Below are 27,705 nucleotides of genomic sequence, written 5' to 3'. Positions count from 1 at the left end.
CTTTCTACCTTATCTTTGATTCGTGTGATCTCTGATCTGTGGATAATAATGACTTGGATAAAAAAGATGGAGACGTTAGTCTACAAGATGATTTTCATCTCATATAAATGGTATTTCAAAAATATTCATACTTTACCTTGTATGGCTCTCTCAATTCAGAGTCAATGAATATGATTACTTAGAATCAGTGCAATTGATTTCTTCAGTCTTCAGGTATTTATCCTTCCTTGGCTTGCCATAGTTATGCTGGTTTTGTTTACTAAGAGATCCCTGTTCTGTGTATTATTCTTTTATTTATTTGCTGCAGGCATATTTCAGTGGCCTTCCTTTTTCTTCATGTCTGATTATTATGTTATCATTCCTACATTGAGCAAAAGGTAGCACTGATTCGATTGTTTTGTGTGTGTGATGAGTTTGTTTGTGGAATTTGATTATAGACCTTTTATTTCTCTTTGGCTTTGACGTCTGGCTTGAGCTTACATTCTGTAATATGGTTTAACGCTGATGCTCTACGATTCGTGTTTGCTTTGATATGCGATATGAAAGCGTGTCAGGCGGCATGTAAGTTATTTTGGTTATAGTGTCGACTGGATAAGCCAGGCCTATTTGCGGCAACCCAGATATCTGATCTGTGCTCTCAGATCAAGCTCATTCTTGTCATGCTGTTACGATTCTTATCGTAACATGTCTTTATTACAAGTAACTAATCTCATTTTGTTCCATATTGAAGATACAATAACTAAAACACTTTCAAGATTAAAATTATTGTGTCCACCTTTTCAATACAAAATTAGGCTATCTTCCAACCTAGTCCCAGAGAAATCGAAGATAAACAGCTACTCCACATTTACGTATAATAGCCCGGCTATCCATCATATGACTAATATTTAAGAAAAACACAGCGTCAACATAGCCTTCAGGACAATAAATAATAATCAGAACATATTCCTCAACCACAATAGGAAAATAAGTAAAACACTTTCAAGATTAAAATTATTGTGTCCACCTTTTCAATACAAATATATTTTTAGTGATTAAATTCTACATGAATTAAAAACACCAGTTAGGGACATGTTTCACCCTAGTTATGGGCATCTTCAGCCTAATACTAAATCTTAAGGTCAAGAATTAAAACTATAAACATTGGAACTTAATAGTAAACTTAATAATAAATACAATGGTCTTAAGCTTTTTACATAGTTTACAATATGTACAGTATGTATAATATGTACATTAACTTAGCCAGAATTTGTGAACAATGAATTAATTAATTTTTTAATGACTAGACATCCAAATTATAGATTGGATTGAACACTGCGTGAATTGGGGTTTCTCAAATTGTATTGAAAAAGTGGACACAATAATTTTAATCTTGAAAGTGGTTTACTTACGTGTCTTTATATTATATCATTTATTCATTCTGCTTCGCATATTTTGTGTGTGTGTGTGTGTGTGTGTGCGTGTGCGCGCGTGCGTGCGTGTGCGTGTGTGTGTGTGTGTGTGTGTGTGTGTGTGTGTGTGTGTGTGTGTCAGGCCTGTGTTATTTTTCAGTATCTTATAGGTATTTTGCTTTTATCATTATTCTTATTTCATCTCGCCTTTGTTTCCAGCATGCTCAGCCGATTTACATGCTTATTTCAGGATTTTACTCTCATTTTACTTGTTTCATTTGACTCATGTTTATTTGTTTCCATAACTATGGCAACTCCTTTTTAACCTCCTTGTATTCTATATTTCTTTTCTTTTCTACCAGCATTGCTTCACTGGCGTTTTTGATTTCTGGGGTACAGTCTCTATGGAAATTGTTGGGAGCCATGTTTCTCTTTTTAAAAGCCTTGACTTTATCTGGGGAGCCATGATAATATTTTCTTGTGTGAAAGCTGCTACTTTTACCTCTTTATGACATCTGGTCCCTAAGAAAGAAATACTTTGGATCACGTTTTAATTACCACTGTCTGGTAATGATTGAATATAATTATACCATATCACTTTTCATGATACCTCCGTTGCAAAAGTGTAAAATTTCATGACATCCAGTTTGATGAGTCAAACGACTTGATTGCGATTGATATATCTTCATGAACTATGTATGTGAACATTCGACTCCCTGTCTTTCCCCAGTTTGCTTGTTCTATGCCCATATCTTAATCTTTTGTTGCTTATTCATTTCAATTGACCTCTGCTCTATGTTATTGTCTCTCTGCATTGGGGCATGCCTTTTACACTTTGTTTTTCTAATCTAAGAGGCCCAGTCAGCTCCTGGCAGTATCTTGCCAGTTTCGAGCGATCCAGAGTAAATAGGTAGGTAGGTAGGTGGTGTACAGGGGAGGAAATTTATGTGTTGTTGTGGCTTGTAATGTTTATGGTGACAGAAACCCACCTGAAGAGCTATTTCTCCAGGGATGGATTTTTAGAAACCCCTACATTCCCTCAAACAATGGCAAGGGGCGGGTTTGAACTCATCTTGCAATATTTACATTTTGTTGATAATTCTACATGGAATACACACACAGGACCTAAAAAGCTTTTCAAAATTCATCCTTTCCTGGAAATTGTAAACAGAAATTTTCAGACTGCCTACATCCCCACCGAAAATATTTCTGTGGATGAGTCCCTTACACTCTGGAAAGGCAGACTTGGAATAAAAATTGATATTCCCTTATAAATTTTTTGTAAATATTGGTTGTGATTATGGACAACCCTGAACAGCAGCCGTCAAATATTTGCTCAGAAACATTGGACTTTATCTCAGTAAGTAGTCCTAAAATTTTCATTACGCTATATTTCGTAGATTTAACATTATGAATTCTTTAACTTGATGGTGTCTAAACCTCTGCTGAGTTTCAATTTAAATACCGCCTGAGAAGTGAGCAGCTTTGGATTAAATTGCTCACTTGAGGGATTAAATGTGGCACATGGTGTTCAACCAGGAGACTCTGTATGTAGGTGCACATTTTGTGAATGTGGCCTGGAAAATGTATACAATGGACAAATAGACTCGCATTGAACAGGTATTCTTCTTGGACGAGGCATGGTTCCACTTCCATAGTTATGTATGCACACAAAATAGTCATTACTGGAGTGCTGTTAACCCTGACTTCATACATGAAGTGCCGTTCCATTATGCAAAAATTGGTGTGTAGTGTACCATCAGTGGTGTAAAAATCATAGGACCAATTTTTTTAAAGAATATGATTGATTCTGTTACTTATCTAAATACCATACTAACACATTATTTTAGATAATTAACAGACAGGATGCGTGATTTTGCATTTTTTTTTTGCTAGTGGTTTTACGTTGCACCGACACAGATAGGTGTTATGGCGATGATGGGATAGGAAAGGCCTAGGAGTTGGAAGGAAGCGACCATGGCCTTAATTAAGGTACAGGCCCAGCATTTGCCTGGTGTGAAAATGGGAAACAACAGAAAACCATCTTCAGGGCCGCCAACAGTGGGATTTGTGCACTGCACGGCTAACTCGCCCGGTTTTGCATTTTTTAAACAGGACTCTGCCACTGCTCACAGTAAATAATTCTGAGGGATATTCACAAACCTAACCTAACCTAACCCCATGGCCCTACAGCCCTAAAGGGCCTTGGCCTACCAAGCGACTGCTGTTCAGCCCAAAGGCCTGCAGATTACGAGGTGTTGTGTGGTCAGCACGACAAATTCTCTCGGCTGTTATTCTTGGCTTTCTAGACTGGGGCCACTATTTCACCATCAGATAGTTCCTCAATTCTAATCACATAGGTTGAGTGGACCTCGAACCAGCCCTCAGATCCAGGTAAAAATCCCTGACCTGGCTGGGAATCAAACCCATAGCCTCCAGGTAAGAGGCAGGCACGCTACCTCTACACCGCAGGGCCAGCAGAGATATTCACAAGGTGTTTCCAAAGAACAGATTTATTAGTAGGGATTTGTGACTCCCGTGGTCCCCCAATTTACCAACCTGCAATTGTTATTTCTGCAGTAAATTTAAAAATACCAGGTACAAGACAAACCTGCACTTATACAAGAACAGAAACATAATATTCATCAGGAAATAGCCAAGTTTCCTCAACATGAACTATAATGAGTAATGAATAATTTCCTAACAAGGTGCCAGAAATGTGTGGAGAATGAAGGCCGGCAATTTCATAATGTGGTAAATTATGAACTTCTTAAAATTATTTGTGTTACTGTTGTATGCTTTACCTTTCTACTACTGACCTCGATGCTTACGTGGTGAATGAGCACGTGCTCGCATATAGTAAGAAATACTCATGCCAGAGTAAAGCATATCTGATCATCCTGTATCAGCCTGCTGAATGAAGTTGTAGGTACAGTCAAGAACAATTATTTACTTTGAATAATAACTAATTTTTATTACACATTTCTTTTTTATGAATCAAAAAGAACAAAGAATCACTTTGATTGATTCCAGAATCCAAGAAAATAATAATTATAATTTCACTGCATCTCACAGGGTCCTACACTACTCCCCTTCCAGAAACTAAGTTACAAAAAATTTCAAGATACTTGGAATGAAAACGGATAACACATCCTGAATGTGTAACCCTTATTACTTGATTCAGAGGCAGGTTCTTTGATGTCGGTTGTGTCTGATCATCACTTTAGGTTCTTGATGATGATTGAGATATGGTTTGGAGACCTTCCACTGGAACATCAGGCAGAGTGTATGCAGGTTTCAGTCTATTGATCAAGATTTAACCTCTTTGTTCTTTGTTGCAAGGGTAAAATATTTGATTTCTCAATTACCCTATATGGTCCCTCATAAAGTTTTTCGAGAGATGATTTGATCCTATCTACTCTGACAAAAACAAGTCTGGAAATGTAAAGATCTTTTTGTACGAATGATGTGTGTCAATTTTTATGACTGCCTTTCACTGGTTTTAATCTTGCTATTTGTTGTTGTAGCTTACTGACAAAAGACAGAGATTCTTTCTTGGTGTGTTGAATCATCAAAGAAATCACCAGGTAGTCTCATTGTTGTGCCATAAACCATTTGGGTAATAGAACAGTTTGTTTCTTCTTTAACAACACATCTTGGTCCTAAAAGGACTGTAGGCAGGACTTCTGTCCATCTAGCCACACTGTTGCTCTGATAGCAGCTTTAAGTGTGCGGTGAAAATGTTCAATTTTCCCATTAGTTTGTGGATGATAAGCAGTTGTATAATTGAGTTTGCATCCTCACAGCCTTGCAAGTGACTGGAAAGGTTTAGATTGAAATGGTCTCCCTTGGTCTGAAATGGTCTTGGAAGGAACACCAAATCTTGTTATCCAATTGCTATAAAATGCTTGTACTAATTATTCTGTCAATACAAGTGAGGCAATATATGAAACCTTCAGTAGGTGGTAAAGGTTCAATCAGGTCCACATGAACAGTATTGAAAAAAATGTCTGAACCTAGACCTAGCTTCCTAGTGAGGTTCCTTTAATGTTATTTTGGTAGCAGTTTCCTATAACCTGGTTTTTGCTGTCATTGTTTTTGTTTCATTTATTTCATTGAAGATCCCTGGAAGGGTGCTTAATTCTATTGCCATCTTTTCTCAGATGTTTTATAAGAATACTAGAACATCACCTCTATTCTCCTTGATACAAGGCATCATCCAATGGACACACATAGGTGATTTTGCTGTTGTTGTTGTCTTGTTACAAATTTATGTTATACTGTATTTCCTTTATCTTCAACATATCTTTGCTATTGTCTTCTAGAATTCATCTGAGAAAGCCTTTTCAGGTGTAATTTATTGTTGAATGTTCAAACTGTTAGGATATATATAGTATGCTTTGTCCATTGTGACACCTCATATTTTTGAGAAGCTTGAAATAAATAATTTTGCTCCAACATTATGTCCTTATATAAGAGTTGAAACAGCATGGCCACTCCTAAACCTGAGGCAATCTAAAAGATTCAAAATGCACAAAAATATGTAATTGAACCATAAATATGTGGCATTTACAGTCCCGTGCAAGTTAATTGGAACAAGGGATTTTTTTTCATTATTTTCTCAATGGTTAATGACAATGTGCTACACATGACTTATTCCTAGTTCCCATGCTCTCTACATGCTATTTTCATTATTATTCAGTGTTGTTTAATTTGTGTGGTGATTGTTGAGGATGAAAGCAGTATTTACTTTGAAGTGAGTAACTTTGGAGGATTTTTGATGTGGTAGAAATATGTATTTCTTCAGTGGATATGACTCCCAGAAAGTGTAGTGCAAATATAACATTATCTCAGAATACTTCTATGACACAAAGAGAGTTAGCTATTAAATTAGGTATCTGTGTAGGCAATATAAAATGGAATTATTCTGCAGTACAAACAAACTGGATCAGTTTCATGGATGAAAATGAGGAACTGCGTCAGGAAAAAGGAAACTAAGCCAACTGATGATCGTTTTCTCCTCAGGAGAAATAAGTTAAACCCTAGGCTAACTGCTGTGGTCTTGGCATGTGAATTAGGGAAAAGGGGAGTGAATCTGCACATTTCTAATATTTGCTGTAAACTTCTGTTAACTGGAAGAAAAGCCTGAAAACCTGTAAAGAAACACCTTCTAACAGGAGAAAGGCACAAGAAACATCTTTTGTGGGCACGTAGTCATCAGGACTGGACAATGGAACACTGAAAGACAGTTCATTTCTCTGATGAGAGTTACTTTCATGTGCAGGGGCAGAGGGTTCAGTATGTGCGCTGAGCGAATAATGAGGCAACAACTTCACATCATTTGCAACAGACCGTAAAACACCCCATGCAAGAGCTGTTTTGGGAGTGTTTCACACATGAAGGATTGGGATTGAAGGGATGATGAACTCTGGCCAGTACATCAAAATACTGCAAAGAAGAGTTGTTCCTGAGCTGCAGAAGAGGTTTCCAGATGGTGATAGAATTTTTCAGCAAGATCTGGCTCTTTGCCATACTTCAAAGAAAGGGAAAAATAAATTCAGTGAGAACAGTATTTTTGTTTTAGAGTGGCTAGGGAACTCTCCTGACATAAATCCCACAGATGAGCCTGGTCACCATACTTACACATTCATTGGCCCAACATGCTCTAACTGTCTTGTCAGAACAGCATAAGTGGCTGGTAATTTGGCAATATGACCTCCCAGCCTCATGCATTCCACTAACGTGTCCCTTCTCAAATTATGTTAACTTAGTAAATTCTCTTCATTTGCATCGTAGTACTAGAGTAGTCTACAGTGTGTGGAGAAAGAAGCAGCAGGGCAGTAGGGCTGGACGAATGAAATAAAGATAATCACATAAAAGCAAAACTCTAATACCAAACTTTATTATCTCCTTTTCTTTTCAACCAAAATAATAACAATAGTGGGTGATGGATCACTCTGAGTAACAATATGTGATAGTGTATAACATTTTCAATGTGTAAGAAACTTACAACAGGCAAAGTGCTCTCAGGACCTAATTAATTATGAGCCAAAACACTCATTGCACTTTTATCCATAAAAGGAAGGTAACAATAAGAAAGGGAGAGAATTCCAATGTCAAACAGGAGCAAAGCTTATACTACAGATAGGCCAAGGCATATTTAAATTCCAAAAGGAAAGCAGATTGAAATTTTAGAAAATCAGCCTGCACACAATCAGAAAGGAATGCTGAAACATACAAAGTGATCCTGTGATTATATTACAGTAAGACTGAATGGGGCATGAGGCCCAGTGAAGCAGAGGATAAGCCTATGCTGCTCTGTGACTATGAACAGGAGAAACTACAACCAAAAATAGAAAAGGTTAAATTTAGAAGTACTAGTCACAAGGTAAAGTTTGAAAAAGGGAAACATCGGTCCATATTCTTCCTTTTAAAATATTACAGCCATTAGGACTGCTACATTCATTCTTGAAGGAACCAGAAAAGCCTATGTAATTCTGAAATAATTAAGTTAACAAAACCCCTACATTAAAATAGGCAAGTAAACGGCACTACCCTAAACTTAATATTCTAAGATACCAAGATGTCTCCTTTGGCCACTTCATGTTTCTAGTGTTTACCTGATATTTACAATGAAGTAGCCTACTTTATGGTTTCCCCAGCAGGCCCAGCTGCCTTAAGAGAGGTACAAACCTCAGCTGATGATCAGAAGAAGAAGGTCTTCGCAGGCAAATGCGAACTCCTTTTATTACATCTGACTGGCTACTGATTGGGTGCAGTTAGTGGTAGCTTTAAGCAGAGAAATTTAAGGGGTGCCAACTCCTATCTACTACAATTCTTTCTAAAAAATGTTCCAATGCAGGCTCCTAGGTGGCAAAGCCAAACGGCAGAATGATACCTGTAGGTAGGCTAAAGAACTGATGTCTTGAAAGAGTGAAACGTCTTGCCACTAGATGGCCCTAATGCCACATGATTAAAGAATTGCCTAACTCTAGAGAAAGAGAGGCCCTTTTCATGTCACAGTAAAGTCATATTGAATTGTTGACAAGATTTATGCAGCCAGGAACAATCGTCCCAAATATCCTCGCAAACCCTTTTATAGATTACAGATAGGAGCAAAGATACAGCCTCTGATGGCAAGACCATTTTACTCATCAAATTACTATGCTAATCATTTCATTATCTGCCTGAGATGTGACTGTATGCTGAGGTTTACAGCAAACTGACAATTTCTTCTTGGTACATGATTTTGTTGTTAGTGAGCATAAATTACATAGAACTTAAAAATCAACCTAAGAAAAGCTAGTGGAAATCTTCCAAATGAACAATACTCCAGTGGCAAAAATGTATGCCCAATGTATGGCAAATTCCTCTTAATGAACAACTTTTAACAAATGATTTATATGCCAGATTAGAATAAGTTTCAGTGATAGATGTCGAGGCAGAGAGAACTGTTGGTTACTCTGATCACAGAGAAAGGGTGTAAGAGCATGCTTATTGTATCATATATATGCATGATTTTTCCTTTTCCTTTAAGCACAATATGGTTTAAAATTCTGAAATATAATTTTTATTTTTCAGATAACTTCCATCTTTGGGGATATACTACAGTGTGTGTGTGGAGTGGATAAGGTAGAAAAGGCTTTAAATGAGAATGGCAAACCCTTGGACAATGAGACTGTGGTTGATGCTCATTTTGTAGATGATGCCTCTAGTCAACCTATTGAGAAGGATAAAATTATTCAGTATGTATTTATTTGATTTTCTTTCTTTCTTTCATTCCTTCTTTCGTTCTTTCTTTCTTTCTTTCTTTGCTCCACAAGACAAAAGTTTTTTTTAAAATGCTATTTGTTTGGGGCGTCGACCCATGTGGATCTTTTGCCCCTAAGACAAAAGTTAAACTCTATCAAATATCAAAGTTTAAAGTTAAATCCAATCATTAAATTGAGACCTTGATCCCAGCAAGAAAATAGAATGTTATTTAAAGAACTACTGATGAAAAGGAGCAAAAGAATCTGACTGTAAAAAACTTAATAAAATATCATAATAAACAGAAGTAGAATACATTCCTAATAATACTGCTGTTTGGAGATAGTTTAAGAATATAAATGAAGTAGTGCTTCCCAATACTGTAGTTTGAAAAGCAAAATCTGTTTTAGGAATTTGTTGGATAAACATTCATATAAATTCATATCATTAAGACAATATAAAACAGTTACACCTCACTGTTACAAGATTAAGGCAGTTCTAAGCAATGTACAGGAACTATTTGTAATATAACCTTCAAGCTGTCCTCATAGCACTTAATATTGTTTGCTCTCCAGTCAGCAGTACAGTATGTCAGAGTAAGATGAGTGATTGTGTTGACATTGGATTCATAGGTATATCAGTGTTGCTTGATTTGTCAACGGAATATTTGTCACATCCCAAAATTAAATTAAACTATCAAATATATCCATCATCCTCCTCCTTTCTCCTTATCCAGCTCCTGCTGGGTCAGGGCATTTATGGCACTTCTTCACCTACCTCTCTCCTTCCACCATTCCTCTTCCATCATTTTGTCCCAGTCCAGGTTTCTTCTCCTTGAACTACTCTTTATTGAATTGATCCACTTTGTTCTAGGACTCCTTCTCTCTCTCTTTTCCTCAAACTTCATTTCTGTCATCTGTTTTGATATTCTTTCCTCCTCCATCATCTTTACATGTCCAAACCATCTTAGTTTACTCCTATCAATTCTCTCATTTGGGTTTTCCATTCCAACCTGCTTTTTCACATCTTTGTTTCTCAGTCTGTCTTTCCTTGTCTTTTGTATCATACTTAGGTGTTTCAGTTTGCTATGGGTATATAATACATTTTGCACATTATTTCTTTACACTTCCTTTGTACTTCCTTATTCCAGACACGATTTCTTATACTCTGGTAGAATGCATTGCCCTGTTGCATCCTCTTGCTAATCTCCATATCCAGCCTTGTATTCTGCATTAATTTACTCCCTAGGTATTCAAAATGGTCAACAATTTCAAGGCTTTGACCACCAATTTTCACAATGACTTTCCCTTGTCTTTCTTCTCTTGATATCATCATGGTCTGGCTCTTCTCTGCACTGATTTTCATACCATACTTTCCAATTTTCTTGTTCAGTGCCTCAAGTTATTTTCGTACTTCTTTGCTGTTTGTTTCCCAGACCACAATCATCATCATCCTTGTACAGTTCCAGTTTCCTGGATACTGTTAATGAGCCTCTTCCACTTCTTCCTGTCCTGGAGAACATCATCCACTGTCCATCCTCTGGCAACTAGATCATCCTTCATTATGTCCATTCATTGGGTTTTAGGTCTTCCTGCAGGTCTTCTCCCCTCCACCTCTCTTTCCAAATTTATTCTGGCTGTTCTTATAGACTCCATCCTCATCACATGCCCATACCACCGTAGTCTGGATGAACCGATTCGGTGTAATAGGGATGTCTTTATTCCGGCTTCTTTCCTCACCTCCTAATTTTTCAACTTGTCCATCTTGGTCTTCTGGATGGTGGATCTAAGAAATGTCATCTCCGATGCTTACAGTTTTGATGAATCTCTTTTTGTGAGGGTGCATGCTTCAATAGTATGAAATAGCTGTTAAATGTGATCAGTTTGGCTGGTTTTGGAATCATGTCATCCCATAAAAGTGTTCTTACTTGTTGGTAGGACTCTGATCCCTTTTGCACTCTGTTTGTAATTTCCTTTCTGACCAAATTATCACTGGAGATTACACTTCCGAGGTACTGGTAAGGTAAACTATACACACGCTCTAGCTGGTGGTCTACTAGTTTTACACTTGCTGGACACTCTTCTCTGTTGACTGCCTTCAACACTGTCCTGGTCTTGCTGATGTTGAGGTTATATTCCTGGAACTGGGATCTCCATACGTTGAGTCTGGTCTGTACTTCCTCTTCTGTTTCACCCCAGATCATGATATCATCAGCAAAAGCCACTGCATTCAGTTCACCTAACTTTTCCTTGATGTTCTTAGTAATATTGTCCAGAACAGCGATGAACAGTAGTGGGGACAGTGCACTTCCTTGCTGAACTCCACTCTTGGTCTCAAACCATGATGATCGACCTTCCCCAATTTGTACACAGCTAGTACAGTCTTTGTACAACATCTGAATTTTTCTTACCAGTCCTTCAGGCAGAGAGCCTCCGTGGCTCAGACGGCAGCGCGTCGGCCTCTCACCGCTGGATACCGTGATTCAAATCCCGTTCACTCCATGTGAGATTTGTGCTGCGCAAAGCAGAGGCGGGACAGGTTATTCTCCGGGTACTTCAGTTTTGCCCATCATCTTTCATTCCAGCAACACTCTCCATTCTCATTTCATAGCATCTATCAGTCATTCATAAAAATCACTTTGGGAGTGGCCATCGGACTAATAGCCTATATCTGTTTCATTCATTACATTCCTGACCCAGTCAATGACTGGAAAATAGGTTGTAGGTTTTCATTCATTTTCAGTCCTTCAGGCACATTTCTTTTCCTCAGGCACTCCCGGATCTTATCTCTTATAACACTATCATAGGCCTTTTCTATCTCCAGGAATACAATGACCAGGTTCTTACTTTTCCATCAGCATGCGGGTGCTAAAAATTAGATACATTGTTGATCTGTTACTCCTGAATCCACATTGCTCCTCCTCTAACTCTGGTTGAATGTTGTCTGTAAATGTGTCAGAGTAAGATGAGTGATTGTGTTGGTCATTGTATTCATAGAGTACATCAGTGTTGCTTGATTTGTCAAAGGAATGTTTATCACATCCCAAAATGTTAACATGGCGTGGTGCATGCAGTTGCTAACAGATATGGATACTTGTGATGAATTATGTGCAGACCAGTTATCAGATGTACCTAGAGACAGTGAATTAGACATTTCTAATTATGTGAGTGATTTTTACAATGATTCTGGTCCTTCTATGTCACATCGTAGGCAACAAGTTCGGGTTTTGTAATGCTAGTACAACAGTGATTCAGAAGTTGAGTATAGATAGCACTTGTAGTATGTAGAAGATACAGATACAGTCCAGTTCATAATATAGAAGTTTGAGGACATTATCTAGAATACCTTTCATGTTACATTAGTTTCAGTGCAGCAATGTAGTTTTGTTCTTGCAGGCTTGAACTATCTGGTCAACAGGGGGTATCATCCTCCTTTCGGACCCGGTCATCAATGTGTTAATTGCCTCATACTGAAGATTGGGTCCACTATAGATCTTCCACTTCTAAAGCCATACTATTCCTCTTACAACTCTCTCTCTACCTTTCTTCTCATTCCCCTTTCTAATATTTTCTCCAGTACTTTTGCCACTTGTGATAATAGTGTGATATCTCTACAGTTATTACACACTTTACTGTCTCCTTTCTTAAAGACTGCTATTATTATTCCCTTTCCCCAGTCTTCTGGTACATGTTTCTGCTTCCATATGCACTTTAACAATCTGTACATCCACTGTAGTCCAACAGGTCCAGCAGCCTTTATCATTTCCACACTAATTTCATTCATCCCAGATGCCTTCCCCATTTTCATTTTATAGACTGCTAATTCCACCTTTAGCATGATTATATCATCTTCTGCTGTTGAGTCATCGCACCTTATTACTACCATCCCCTCTGCAGAATTTCTCACATTCAGCAGTCTATCAAAATACTCCTTCCATCTTCTCTTTATTTCTTCTGGATGTGTTAACAGCTCTCCACCTTCCTCTTTTATAGGCTCTGTATAAACTTATTCTTTCCTATTATTTTGTATAGTTCCATACAGCATTCTTTTACTGTCAGCTCCATCTGTTTTCATCTTTTGTGTAAATTCTTCCCAACTTTTCTTCTCTTACCAATTTCTTACATTTCCTTTCATTATCAATATACTTCCTTTTGTTTTCTTTTTAATCTCTATTCCATTTTTGCCATGATTTGGCCCAAGGAACTGTGCATCGCTTGCAGGGTACTCCCTACCTTTTCCTAGGCAAGCTCAGAAGTATCATATCATGTATAGGCTATTATTATGGTGGGGTTACCACTCCCAGATTCATTCTATACCTATTGCCTGGTGTAACTTTAGGCTGCACCTCAAGAATACAGATGCCATTTGCAACCGCTTCTTGAAGTACAGACATTGATGACAGGAGAAAGTTTTTCCATTTTATCTGCTTTGGGACTGGGGTCCTATTTCACCATCTGAACTGTTGACCATGTTCTTCTTTCTGGTGAATTTGTGTCATATCCTACTGCAAAGTCTTCACCTGGCTGTAGCTGTTGGTCTCCCCTTTGGGTGTCAAGTTTGATAATGGCCGCTTCACTCTCGGCCAGACATACGATAGCAGAATGATCCTGACCTGACTCATAAAATATGATACCAGCAAGTGGCTGTGCGGTTTGTGTCACATAGCTATCAGCTTGCATTCAGGAGATAGTGGGTTCGAACCCCACTGTCGACAGTCCTGAAGATGGTTTTCCATGGTTTCCCATTTTCACACCAGGCAAATGCTGAAACTGTACGTTAATTAAGGCCACAACCACTTCCTTCCCACTCCTAGCTCTTTCCTACCCCATCATTGCCATAAGACCTATCTTTGTCAGTGTGATATAAAAGAGATTGTAAAAAAATAAAATAATATATGTTGAAATATAAAAATCTGTGTTACTCTTTTTAATAAATAACAAATTGCACTACTTTTAAAATATTCTCATTCTTTATGATATAACTGACACTTTACATTGGATGTAACAAACCTCAAACCCTCTGTAAACTGACATTGTTCATGTAATTGTTTCAGGAGAGTTATAGACAATTCTGTCTACCGAAAGCTGAGAAATGCTCTCGCTCTCAAGAATCTGGACCTTGTAAACTTTGCTGCAGATAACCCAGACTCTGGAAACAGTATTCAGGAGTATCTACAAACCATATTAATATGTGTGTCAGCAGTTTTGGGTGTTATGGTAATAGTCCTCTTCGTGGCATTCTTCGTCCGGACAAGAACGTAAGTTCTTTTGCTATGACAAAGCTACTCTTACATAGCCTATGTTAAACAAAATACAGTAGAACCCTGTTTTAATGTGTCTGCTTTTAAGGAATTCCAACTTTTAATGAAGATTTTCGTAAGGCCCAGCCAAATCGCCATAAGCAAAATGTTATTTAAACCCCCTTCTAACGAACCCCGACATAAAGAAAAGTCCATTTTTAAGGAATATATTTCACATAAATTACCATTGCACATCCCCTTGTAACAAAAATTAGTGATAAGATACTTTTTCTAAACTTGCTTGAAAAATTAATTAACATCTGTTTTCATGCAATCTCAGTCTGAAGTTAACGTGTTAAATTAAAGCACTCCTTTAGTGATGTGTGGAACCATGATAAATTGGCGCAGCCTTTGGAAATCACTGTTATCAGCAAACAGCAGTCACTGTCATGCTAGATGCCGTTGGTTAGTCATGTCCACTGAACTGTAGGCAGTACCAGAATGATGGCTGTATGGGTGAAGTGCGGTTTCCAGCGAGACTAGCTGTACGGCCTGGAGGCATGACTGATGTGTGCGTACATGCCATGAGACACAAGTAACTTCACAAAATATAAACATTTAGGTGGAAAGTCTCTCGCAAATTTCACGTGATTTACAGTGAAAGATATATTTCAGAAGATTGAAAGATATTAGAAACTGAAAAGGCTATGGATATTGAACAAAATGAAAATGTATTCTAGAAAAAATTACAGAATGAGTAGAAAGTCGTGTCTCCATGGCTTACGCTGCCTGAACCGTTATCAATAGACCCCAAGTGTAAGCATATGAAATGATGATGATGCTTGTTGTTTTAAGGGGCCTAACATCGAAGGTCATCGGCCCCATACGAAATGTAGAGCTGTTCAAGCTCTACAAAAAAGTCCATGAGGGCATATACTTATCTCCAACCATTTGACCTTTAGAGTGATTTAGTTCATAGTCCGTGGTTAAAAAAAAAAAAAAAAAACTTTTCAATTAAATAAATAAAAAAATAAATAGAGATTTTCTACAAATTTTACATCCAAATAAAGTGCCTAACCTTCTCTAGGACTCATTAAGGATTAAAATAATCTTTAAAGTACCGGTACATAATTTGCATGAACAATTCAGGAGTTACAGCTGTTTTAGTCAGGGTGGGTCACTAGTTAACCTTAAAATATCCATCAAAATGGTTAATTTCATACCGTACATCAAGCCTACAACATTTCTACTCATATTTTTCAGCATCCACAGTAACATCAGTCAATAATAATAAATTTAAAAATATATGAATAATCCCATTATGAAATTAAATATCCTATGTCCAGTCATCTGAAAAAGGAGAATCTACACTTCTCCAGTGAGGTCAGCTGCCTTAACCAATAGCTGCAGCGCTGTTACACTGGCTAGGTATTTCCGTCTTGCAGCACCAATCGCTGCTTAGGAATCACATGGAGCATGCAGACTGATGAATATCTGCAGCTTCATTCACTGTTTTTGTTCCTGTCTTGAAAGTTGTGCTACGAGTTACTTGTGTCTGTGATAAGTGTTGTACTGTGAGTTATGGTGGACTACGTTTGTTATGCCTGCTAAATGTTAAAAGCTGACCCTTTCACAAAATATTGACATCATTAGTGATATTGAAAGGGATAGCCAAGTACCTTTGTCACAGATGGTAAAAAATATGTCTTGGCACCCTCTACGTTGTTTGGCATCATGAAACAGAAGGAAGCAATTCTGACTGCGGAAGTGGAGTGCAGTTCTGGGGCAAAAATATGGAAGAATATTCATTCTTTGCCATGCGAGGAACTTGAAAACATTTTAATGAAATTGTTTGTGGGAAAAAGGAGTGAGAATGCTCCAATTAATGGGAACATACTTAAACAAAAATCTGAAGAAGTTGTGCTTGCTGGGTTTGGTCGATTTCCATGCTTCTAATGGCACTCATAGTGCATAGTGCATTGGCACTGCTGGTGGCTTCACATAGCCTATGCAGTGGCCTCCACGGTATGCACTAGCCTTGCGTCTTGGGTGGTGTGCTAAGTCCCAACTGACGAGCCTAACTTAGCACATGAGGGCGAAACGCAGGCAACCAAGAATGAGTTAGCTGGAAAATTTATAATGTCCAATAACGGACCATTATATTGGTATTATAAATTTACTCATTCGGGAAAAATATTTTAGGTTCCCTATGGGAATCAACATCTACACAACCTTTTGTTCTGAAACATGTGCGGCACGAGTGCGGAAGTTAACAACAATACAGTTGTGTACTGGATAAAGAAAACATTACCTCGATATCTTGAAGAATATGATGCTAAGGATATTGTTAACGCTGATGAAATGGGAGTGTTTTACAATTTGCTCCCATCCAAGACATACACTGTTCATGGAGAAAAATGCCACAGAGGGAAAAAAGTAAAGAAAGACCAACAGCATTGTTATGTGTTAACAGCGACGGGAGTAAAAAATTACCCCCACTAATAATTGGAAAATTTAAGAATCCAAGGTGCTTCAAGAACAACCATACACTCCCAAGTAAATATGATTTTAACAAAAGTGCGTGGATGACATTGGAGATATTTCTAAAATGTTTACGAAGCTTGGATGCTAAGATGGGATCAGCAGGAAGGAAGATAGTGCTGGTGATAGACTGATGTCCAGCTCATCCTTAAGATACATCTTTCCTGTGAAATATCAAAGTGGTTTTCTTTCCTCCTAACTGCACTAGTTACCTGCAGCCTTTGGACCTTGAAGTATTCATGCTGTGAAAGTGAAGTACAGGAAGGCCCTGGTTCAAAGAGCTATTTCTTTCCTCGAAAGAAATGAGGAAATGAAATTGAATATACTCCAAGCCATGCATATGTTTGTAGCAGAATGGCAACTAGTCACAACAGACACTATTCAAAACTGCTTTGGCCATGCAGGGTTTGGTGCCATTTCAGAGTTTTTAATTAAGATGACACTACTGATGACATCAGGGAAGATTGGAAGACTCGAATGTCACAACATAAGAAGAATTTGTTACTTGTGATGATGATATCCAAACCTCAGTACCACTGATGGATGTTAAAACCTTTAATTACAATGCAAAAAGACAAAGTACTGAAGAAGAAGAAGAAGAAGAAGAAGAAGAAGAAGAAGAAGAAGAAGAAGAAGAAGAAGAAGAAGAAGAAGAACCAAATTTTGGAGCAGCAGTGGAGGGACTGGATATTGTATGCTGGTAATTCTCGTCCTTCAACATTGATGAAGATCTCATCAACAGTCTCAACCAAATTGAGAGATAACTTCTTTCCATGAGACATCTGGGCGAGAGGAAGCAACTACTGTACTGGACTATTTCAGAAAGTGAAGATTAATATGCTTATTCTCATGGTTCTCATGCTCTATTTTTCACAAATCTCTTTAAAATCATGTTAGGTCTCTGTTCCTTCAGTTTAAAACTGCAAATCAGTAATACCTATTTCTCTTTTCCTTGCTGCAGGTTGTACTTCCAATGGTCCACTAAGGAATTTGTAAATATTTTCTGTTATTCATGTGCTAATTTGAGTTTTTAGTATTAATATGTTCATTTATTATTTCTTGACATTACATTAGTTAAAGACATAAATGTATTATAATTTCTTGTGATATATAGCCTATTTTCTTTGACCTGTACTTTCTACTGTATGGGAACTTGATGCATTTCTATGGAAAAGGATTGATTCACTTTTGTAATTTAGTGTCTACTTGTTGAGAGGACCTTGAAGAGTTCTATAGTTAAGGACTCATAATGGTAAGTTTTTAAAAGTAACTTGCATATTTTCATTAGCATTCCGATATATTTTACGTAAAATTACATTGGAATTGTAAAATAATATTTCATTGGATGAGAAAATACTCCTCAATAATTGAAGGGATGTGTGCAAGACTATGATAACTGCGAGAGTAGTGTTTAGAGAAGAATTGTGAAGGTCAAGTTTTACAATTTTGTAATTAACCAGGTTTATAACAGTATAGACTCAAGCAGACTCGGCCAACAGCTGGAAACTGCAGATGATGATGATGATGATGATGATGATGATGATGATGATGATGATGATGATGATGATGATGATGATTACAGTTTAGACTCCCAATTATTGAACTTGGATTATCTAATTTGAAAATTATCCTTAAATTATTATTCATCTATCTAGTTTTTTAAAGAAGAAATGTAAGAAGCACATGAAGAGTCATAGGTAGCAGAGAATCAAATACCATGTGAACAGAACAGTATGGATTCTTTCTTTTAAAGTCCCTCCTTTCATACCTGTTGCCATTAGCTGATTCAAATGCACCATACCATTCCAATGCTAGTTTAGTAACACTTGAATATCTGTGATGTTATTACATCTTTGAGATCTCCTTGAGTTACACTTGATAACTTATGATATGGTGAGTCACATACAGCTGTCCAGTGCATGGATATCACTGTTTTTGTACAACTTTATGATTAGTATTAAATGAGTGACACACAGCCAGTCATCCAGAGACAGTTCAAATTCAACTGATTTAGTCCAGTCTTTGACGGGTCAGGGATGTAATGAATGAACCATATATATATAGGCTATTACTACAGTGGGGTCGCCACTCCCAAGGTGATGTATTAATGACTGATAAATGCTAAGAAATGATAATGGAGAGTGTTGCTGGAATGAAAGATGACAAGGAAAACTGGAGTACCCAGAGAAAAACCTGTCCCACCTCCACATTGTCCAGCACAAATGTCACATGGAGTGACCAGAATTTGAACCATGGTATCCAGCGCTGAGAGGCCGATGCGCTGCCGTATGAACCACGAAGGCTCCCGATCCCAACACTATTACTCAATATATAAAATAGGAAGTCAATGAAAGCACTATGAAAATATCTTGCAAAGTATTTATTGAACAAAATGAAACTGACAAGGTTTCTTGTTCTTGATCACTGTGAAGGAAGAGAAACATGGACCCTTGACTAAAAAGTGAATGTATTGATACAATTCAGATTGATACTAGATGATTGAGGTGGTTCATAGGAATCGGTTAGTGTTTGGATTATATTAACTTTTGTACCAGCCTGATTATAGAAATACATAAATTTGTTTGCTCGTTTTAATATTTTATTGTCATAATCTGTATCGTGTTTATTGACCTGGAGAAAGCCATGGACCATGTTCCCAGAGAGAGAGAGAGATCGTCCAGGCAGTATTGCAATGCCAAAATGAAAACTGATTCATGACTGGTGAACATGATCATCAAGGTGTCAAGCCTCTATGATCTGATACCATGGTTAGCCAGTTTCAGTCCCATTCGTGGAAGACATTTTCACCATCAGAATTATGGCCAATAGGGTAGGAGAAGTGGTGGTGTATACCGTATTTCACCGCATAATAGTTGTCACTGCGTAATCGTCGCTACTGCATAATTGTCGCATCCTTTATTTTCAATACAAAAATTGGATTTTAAAATTTCATCACATAATCATGGCACATCAAAATTTTGTACATCAATCTGTTTAAAAGTTAAATGAAACTGCAATGTAAGTTGCATAGGAATGCATAATTTAAATATGGAGGTCGAGTCATAAGTCATGGCAACTATTTTTCTTCTTGCGAACAGGAGACAACATGGAAAATCTAAGATATGCATTTGGAAACGTACAGTATGTACTTGCGTATGATGCCACTAGATGGTGTATGTAAACAACAGTGTGGGTCTAAGCATGCCCCCAAGTTCAGTGTGTGAGTGAGAGCGTCACAAAATGGAAGTCAACAAGCAGGAGCAATGATCGTATATTAAAATAGCAGTTCTCTGTGGCAGAAATGCATGCCAATGCCATGCTGAGTTGTGAAAACATTAGGTGTGTGACTATGATCTAATTCCTGAAGTCCAGAAGCTATTACGTGGACAACGGTTTGCTAACAAAGAGGACATCGTAACAGCATTTCAGAGAGAGGTGTCACATGTTAGCGATACACATGCAGCGAATGGTATTCAGCGCCTGCTCCACCACTGGTAACGCACAGTGGAAACCTTGGGTAATTATTTCAAAGGTCTGTAACCAGTGGAGAACTGTCCTTTGTACGTTGTCTTGTGTATTTGCTGTCTATACCATAATAAAACAATGTTTACCAATGGTCTGTGTTCTGTCACTTTCCTGCGAGAATCTCCTGAAGTCAGAATTTGTCTTCAGGCACTAGGCATAAGTACATGCCCTATATTTCCACATGCATATCTTAGATTTTCCATGTTGTCTCCTGTTCGCGAGAAAAAAAATAGTTGCCATGACTTATGACTCGACCCTCGTATGTATATAGCTTATCGGAAATTTGGCAACCGTCACGTTTGCAAGATGTTGTGCAACATATAAATAAATAATACCATTATATGTATGATGAATGGCTTGTCAGTAATTTGACAACATGGTCGCGAGACAATGTACAATTTATTCACCAGTGTCATACGAGTTCTCATTTAAAATATAAGGCTGCAAGTCATCGCTTATCGGCAACATCACTGAGAAATACCAGCATCGCACACTTGTCTTCAGGTACGGCTGTCTGGCTCCATGGCTAAATGGTTAGCGTGCTGGCCTTTCGTCACAGAGCCCCCGGGTTCGATGCCCGGCAGGGTCAGGAATTTTGACCATCATTGGTCATCTTCAACCATCATTCCATCCTCATCACGACGCGCAGGTCGCCTACGGGAGTCAAATCAAAAGACCTGCACCTGGTGAGCCGTTCATGTCCTAGGACACTCCCGGCACTAAAAGCCATACGCCATTTCAAGTACCTTACAAAGCACTGCAACCAAGGGTGCAGTGGTATTGGAACATACAGGCAAATGATGACAAAATGAGTCCTTGAGAATCTAATTCAGGAAAAAGAAAGTTAATATTTGCTCTTATCAATGGTACACATCAGAATGAATGAATACTTTCTTCATAACATTGTCATGTTCTTATGGTCTGCTATAATGCACAATCGAACATTCCAGTACTGGGAAATTTATGAGTAGGTACAGCCCTGCTTGCAACCCTTGTACTTCACTTCAAGTGGATTTCCCCATGTTGTGGGGATACGTAAGATTTTCCTGTTTCCCGTCTCACAGAAGTAGTGACTGTTCTGGACTGTACTGATGCATGTGTGTGTTTGTGATTTGATTACTGTAGACATGTGTGCATGAGGATTAAATTTTTATTTTGATTTTTTGGGTGTTTTAGAAATATTTTTTAAAATACAATAATACTGAACAGTTACAGACAGTAATTTACATAGCAACACATTAACACGTGAAGCATATATTTGTAATTATGGATAGTTACAGAAAATATTCTGTGGCCTTCAAGCTAAAGGTAAATTGTCTTCAATGAACAGCATGGTAACAGAGCTGTGCAAAGAAAATTTTCAGTGAGTTGAGACTTGGTGTGTGTCTGGCGGAAATTAAGATAAGCAAAAAAAATACAAACTAAACCATGTTTAGATGTCCAAAAACAAGGAAATGTCCAAAAATTGATGAAGAAGTGTTTGTGTACATCAATGAAATGCATAACAATGGCTACAGTGTATCATATGAAATGTTACAAATGAATGCACGAGAGGTAACGTGCAAACACAACGTTCCCATAACTCACTTTAAGGTGAGTCATGGGTGGGTTATGAGGTTGATGCGATGACACAATCTGTCAGTACGAAGGGGAACAACAACATGTCACAGTTGCTTGCTGATTACATGGACAAACTTGTAAATTTTCACCGATTTGTCTTAAGTTTGCACCAGGAAACTTCGTACTTGCTTTCTTTCTCCATGGAATTCATGTACGAAGGTTGGAACTTAAATAGTGGCAACTATTTATTTACAAGAGATACAAAAGAGTTACATGTTAGCAACCTTTACTCTCCTTCAGTGTAGTCACCAGCATTGTGTATAACCTGTTTCAGTGATGTAGAAGTCGTAGTATACCTTTAGCAGAGCCTGTTCTGTTGATGGTGTGAATGGAGTGGTCTACTGCCTGTCGAATCTCCGCAACAGTTCCGAACCGAATGCTCACAAATCGTCTGGTTTTGATCACTGTCCAGTAACGCGGCAAGAGCATGCACTTCTTCACTCGTTGGACGCCCTGCCTGATGAATGTCTGCCACAGTTTGCCGACCATCGTTGAAGGCTTTTATCCAACGTGCCACTGTTCTATAAGGCAATGCAGATTCCCCGCAAGCCTCTTGTAGACCTTGATGACAATGTTGTACTGTATGACCTCTGGCACATTCAATTTTGATCCAACTCCATTGTTCCTGTTTGGAAAACATAGTGACAACGTTACGTTAGACCGCTAGCTCACACATGACTGTGTTTCTCTCACTTGTGCGCATGCAGGTGGTGTGGGAAGGGCGAGTCCATTTGCTCTGAGGTAAGGTAGGTATGTAACCAACGTGTGCTATCAGCGACAATATTGGATTCCGTTGCATGGTTTGTGCACACGCAGGTGATGTGGGAAGGGTGAGTCCATTTGCTCTGAGGTAAGGTAGGTTTGTAACCAACGTGTGCTATCAGCGACAATATTAGATTCCGTTGCATAGTGTCTCCACAGCAGTGTTGCCACTATTTAAGTTCGAACCCTCGTATGAGTGCAATGAATGGGTTGGACGGTCGTAGAACTGATGCTGGACTGGGTGTCAACTGTGTGTGATAGAAGATCCGGTGCTTTAGTGAAACAGCTGGCTCTGCTTATTTTTGATAGATTCTGAGGTCACCTCATGAACAAAGTGAAGCAATTTCTCAATGAAAATATGCATGACAGGTAGTCATTCCAGGTGGCCTAACATCTACTTTGCAGTCACTGGACATATATGTCCTGTATTAAAAAACTATTTAAGTACCACTTACATCGATTTTATGAGTGGATAATGAGCAGTGATCAGCAATTGGCAATTAACTTAATAAGTTCATTTTTATTTTCAGATTGGAGAAGGTTCACTGAACTTTGGAAATAAATTATGAAGTTTTGTTTTGGACTATTCTCAGTATTTTCATTATATACATGATTATTACGTGAATCTTAAACTTGTATAAAATACAATTTAGTTATAAATTAATTTTTTCAGTAATACAAATACTGGTATTAAAATATTCTTTGCATGCTATTTTTTCAAAAAATTTGATACAAAAAGTGTGATGATCATGCGGTGAAATATGGCCATTTCTAATTACTAGATTGCATGTCAAGGGGCTGGCTTCTGTTCAAAACCTCTCTCTAGTGTGAAGACCTATGACGCTGTTGACGATGATTTGTCCTCGGACACTTCCAGAATGAAAAGCCATATGACAGATAAACAAACAAACAAACAAACAAATAATTTCCTATACTGAAGTGAAAGGTAGTTGAGTTATGTCTGAAAGTTTTCCTGTTGAAGTTGGTGTGCATCAGGGATCAGCACTGAGTTCAGTTCTATTCGACTTTGTCATTAACTGCTTGACATAGCAGCTGATGCCAGAACTACCATGGACCTTGCAACATAGATGATGTCATTCAGGTCAGTAAAATACTTGAAGAGGTCAAGGCAGCCTTAGGACAATGGACAGCATTTCTGAAAAGAAAAGGACTCAGGACCAACCATAAGAAGAGAGAATACATGTTCTGCAACTTTACCTTCCTGCAGAACCAAAGCTGTTTGATCCACACAACACTGTCTTCCTAGCAGGCAAAGCACTGATGATGACACTGACCCATTCAAATAAATCAGCTCTGTCATCACCACTGATGCCACAATCAACTATCATGTCAAGCATCATTTCAGTGTTGGCTGGATAAAATGGTGATCACTGACAGATCTCTCGTGAGACAGCGGATGCCTATAAACTTTAAAGAGAAAGTTTACAAGATGGTTATCAAACCATCTCTTTGTTTTATGGCTTCAGATGTTGGGCAAAACAGAAGAAGCATGATCAGTAAATTCACACTACAGAGATGTGAATGTTGTGGTGGTCATGCAGGTGGTAACTCTGATCAGTCGAGTGTGTAATGAGCACATGCAAGGATCCTTCAGCGTTACAGCTATTGGAGAAAAAGTGGAAGAGAGACAACGCTAATAGTAAAGGCATGTCAAGCAGCATGATGAAGATTGTCCTGTACAGGAATTTCTTGCTGTCGCGGGACCAAGGTGAGCCCTAGAGCAATGTCGTGGCAAGCAGCCAAAACCACCTTAAGGATGAAGGCCATCTCTGTCATACAGGGGTGAAGGGAATACTCTCTACAGATCAGAAGAGCCAATCCTCAGTGATACGTGAGAGTGCCTACATTGCGGGTGCCTATACCATCAGGGGAAAGAAGAATCCGTGAAGATGGTCTACATTTCTTTCCCTTTGTACTTGAGCTGTTAGGCTAAACATATGAGACTCTAATTAAGTAAGTCCAGTAAAATAATTTCCAGGTATTTACCACCAAATCTACCAAATTTCTGCTGTCAAGGAGAAAATGACAATGGTATACATAATTCATACTGTTAATATGTATATATTAGAAACTCTTCAGTCAGTACCATTTCTTATGCTGTGATGTACAAACTGAAAAAACAAGGATAAATAAACAGATTAAATCTGGAATGAAAACCCAAGAGCTAACTTATTTTCATTCCTTCTTATGTAATTAATATTTTTCAAACCAGCTAACCCTTTTTAGAAATTCAATATATAGTGTTTAGAAATTATAGTTAATAGTACATGATGGGGTCAGGAGCAATTTCTCTATATACTATTAGGCAAGCAGAACTTACCCTACAATTTTGTGGAAAAGTAAATTCATATTGTTTCTTTATGACTCATAAGGAACTGAAACTTGAGTTATTTTAATAAACATATTTATTCAATTATATGCCAGAAATCAGGAAATCAGAAATGAAAATATAAAAAGAGGAATTAATGAAACACTCAGAACAAAAAGAATAAATTTTCTGCCATATTGTTTAGTCATTCATTGCCATCAGATAATTCAGATTCACTTTCTTTGTCACTGTCTTTTTGCCATTAAGCACATTCGAGATCAAATAATTTTTAAATGCATGACCAACAATTTTTCATGTAATGTTTGGAGACAAGGCTAGAATATCAAAAGCTTCAGTTAGCAGAATTGTTTGCAGAGTTTCTGCATCCATAAGAAGACTTCAGCAGAAGATTATCAACAGATAATCCACAACTCGTATGAAATATCCTATTTTGCTGGTGTTTGAAGTGGGGATAAGTTACAAAGGGATCCTGGGCAGCTTGGAAAGGATAAGAGGAGTCTGTAAAAAATAGTTTCCCGTTCTTAACTGGCGACTGCAATTTAAATGTTGAGATAACCTGTTTGTGCTGATTTCACGCACCATGATTTACAGCTGTATTCAAACAAAACTGCATTCGAGTGAGCTCAAAATCTGCTTGGTTCTGCCACTGCCTTCTAGATTACACTGTTTGTAACTCTTGCGAGAGTTAACCCTGGGACATACTTTGTGAGGTGAGGTCTCAGAGACCGCTGATATATCATAGTTACCCATAGCCACATGTACTCAAGCAATTAAAATTCCTTTTATTGGTACTTCCATTCATTTAACGCGGGTTAAAATGTGAATATTTTATAAAAATAAAAAAGTATGTCTATTATACTAATATTCACTCCTAATAGGGAACGGCAAAATCTTCTGCCTGATCATTGGTTTTAATTAATTTAAAAAAAGAAACATTTGTGAAATTTCATTATACAACTCATATTTAACATCAGGTATATGTGACTAATAGGGGCTGCCTGGCCGAGGCGGTAAAGGCGTGCTCGGCTCGCCCGGAAGGACGTGGGTTCGATTCCCCGTCAGGAAGTCGTAAAATTTAAAAAGCGAGATTTCCACTTCCGGAGGTGCACATGGCCCTGAGGTTCACTCATCCTACACCAAAAATGAGTACCAGCTTAATTCCTGGGGGAAAAGGCAGACGGGCGTAGAGCTAACCACTCTACTCCATCAAGTGCCGAGGTTACAGATAGTGAAAGCCTTTACCTTCCACTCCTCCAAGGAGATGAAAAAAAAATATATGACTAATAGAGTGAAAAAGTAAACAGGTTTAATTACTTTATTTTGTCAAATATCACCCAGCATGTAAGCACAGATAATTTTTTTAAAGATAATTCAGATAATTTTCTTATGATTTTGTGTCCTTCTATGGTTCTAGAATGGCTTAAGTGATGATTTATATCTAATTTTTCCATAGCATACTCTTCTAGACGTGCTATCCTCGCCATTTCAAGCCTCATTTTCTTCTTCTTCCCCCTTCTGTACCATCTCTGACACTAAAAACCAAACCAAACCCCATGGCTCTACAGCTCTTGAAGAGCCTTGGCCTACCAAGCTACCACTCCTCAACCCGAAGGTCTGCAGATTATGAGGTGTCATGTGGTCAGCACGACGAATCCTCTCGGCCGTTATTCTTGGCTTTCAAGACCGGGGCCGCTATCTCACCATCAGATAGGTCCTCAATTCTAATCACGTATGCTGAGTGGACCTCGAACCAGCCTTCAGGTCCAGGTAAAAATCCCTGACCTGGCCGGGAATCGAACTCGGGGCCTCCGGGTAAGAGACAGGCATGCTACCCCTATACCACGGGGCCGGCCATCTCTGACATACTTCAAGAAAATTTTCTGAACTATTGTCACTATATGAAATAAAGAAATCTTCACCAGAGTCAGTTTCAGTATCACTTGCACCTTCTTTAAGCCATGATTGTACTGTGGTTTCATATCCATGGTTTCCTACATGCCTGCGTGGTCAAGATGGAATGTAAACAGTGAGGTGCAGTCTGTGACACTGCTCAAAAATTTTACTACACAATCAACCACACCCGTCAACAGCTAGAGTAACACTGAGCTGTGGAGTGACTCGAGATCACACGCTAGGAAGGTAGATGGAAGAAAAAGCAGGTGCCAATAACTGAAGGGAATAAAATAAAACTTGAAAAGTTTCCTGTGGCCTGTGTGACCGCACCTCACAAGTTGAGGGTTAACAACATGTTAGCTAACATTTCTCAGAAAATGTTTGAATAAAAACACAAATCTTAACATGTTAAATTTTTAACATGGTGTTAACTAATGAGTTGTTATATATTTAACAATCGTTAATGAAACCGGACTTGAATCTACATGATGGCAAAATCTTACTTATGGCAGCTTCTGGTTTTATTCTTTTTTGAACCAAGAAAAATCAGGTAAATATGGTGTCTGCATTATTGTGCTCTTTTGTCTCTGTATGATATATGGAGTCCGACCCCGTGGTGTAGGGGGCAACGCGTC

General features: G+C 38.1%; 1 protein-coding gene across 1 annotated transcript in view; it reads left to right on the top strand.

The window, feature by feature from the left end:
* Nucleotides 1-27,705, top strand: part of LOC136857948 (cadherin-AgCad1) — a 452,227-nt gene that overhangs the window by 400,326 nt on the left and 24,196 nt on the right. Inside the window, exons 30-31 of the mRNA XM_067137073.2 lie at nucleotides 8,973-9,136; nucleotides 14,194-14,397. Of these exons, the coding sequence (XP_066993174.2) occupies nucleotides 8,973-9,136; nucleotides 14,194-14,397 (368 nt within the window). The remainder of the gene's footprint in view (nucleotides 1-8,972; nucleotides 9,137-14,193; nucleotides 14,398-27,705) is intronic.

Source organism: Anabrus simplex, chromosome 1 (assembly GCF_040414725.1).
Source record: "Anabrus simplex isolate iqAnaSimp1 chromosome 1, ASM4041472v1, whole genome shotgun sequence".
Taxonomy (NCBI): domain Eukaryota; kingdom Metazoa; phylum Arthropoda; class Insecta; order Orthoptera; family Tettigoniidae; genus Anabrus; species Anabrus simplex.
Note: the sequence above shows the minus strand (reverse complement) of the source record. Positions and strands in the feature narration are given on the sequence as shown.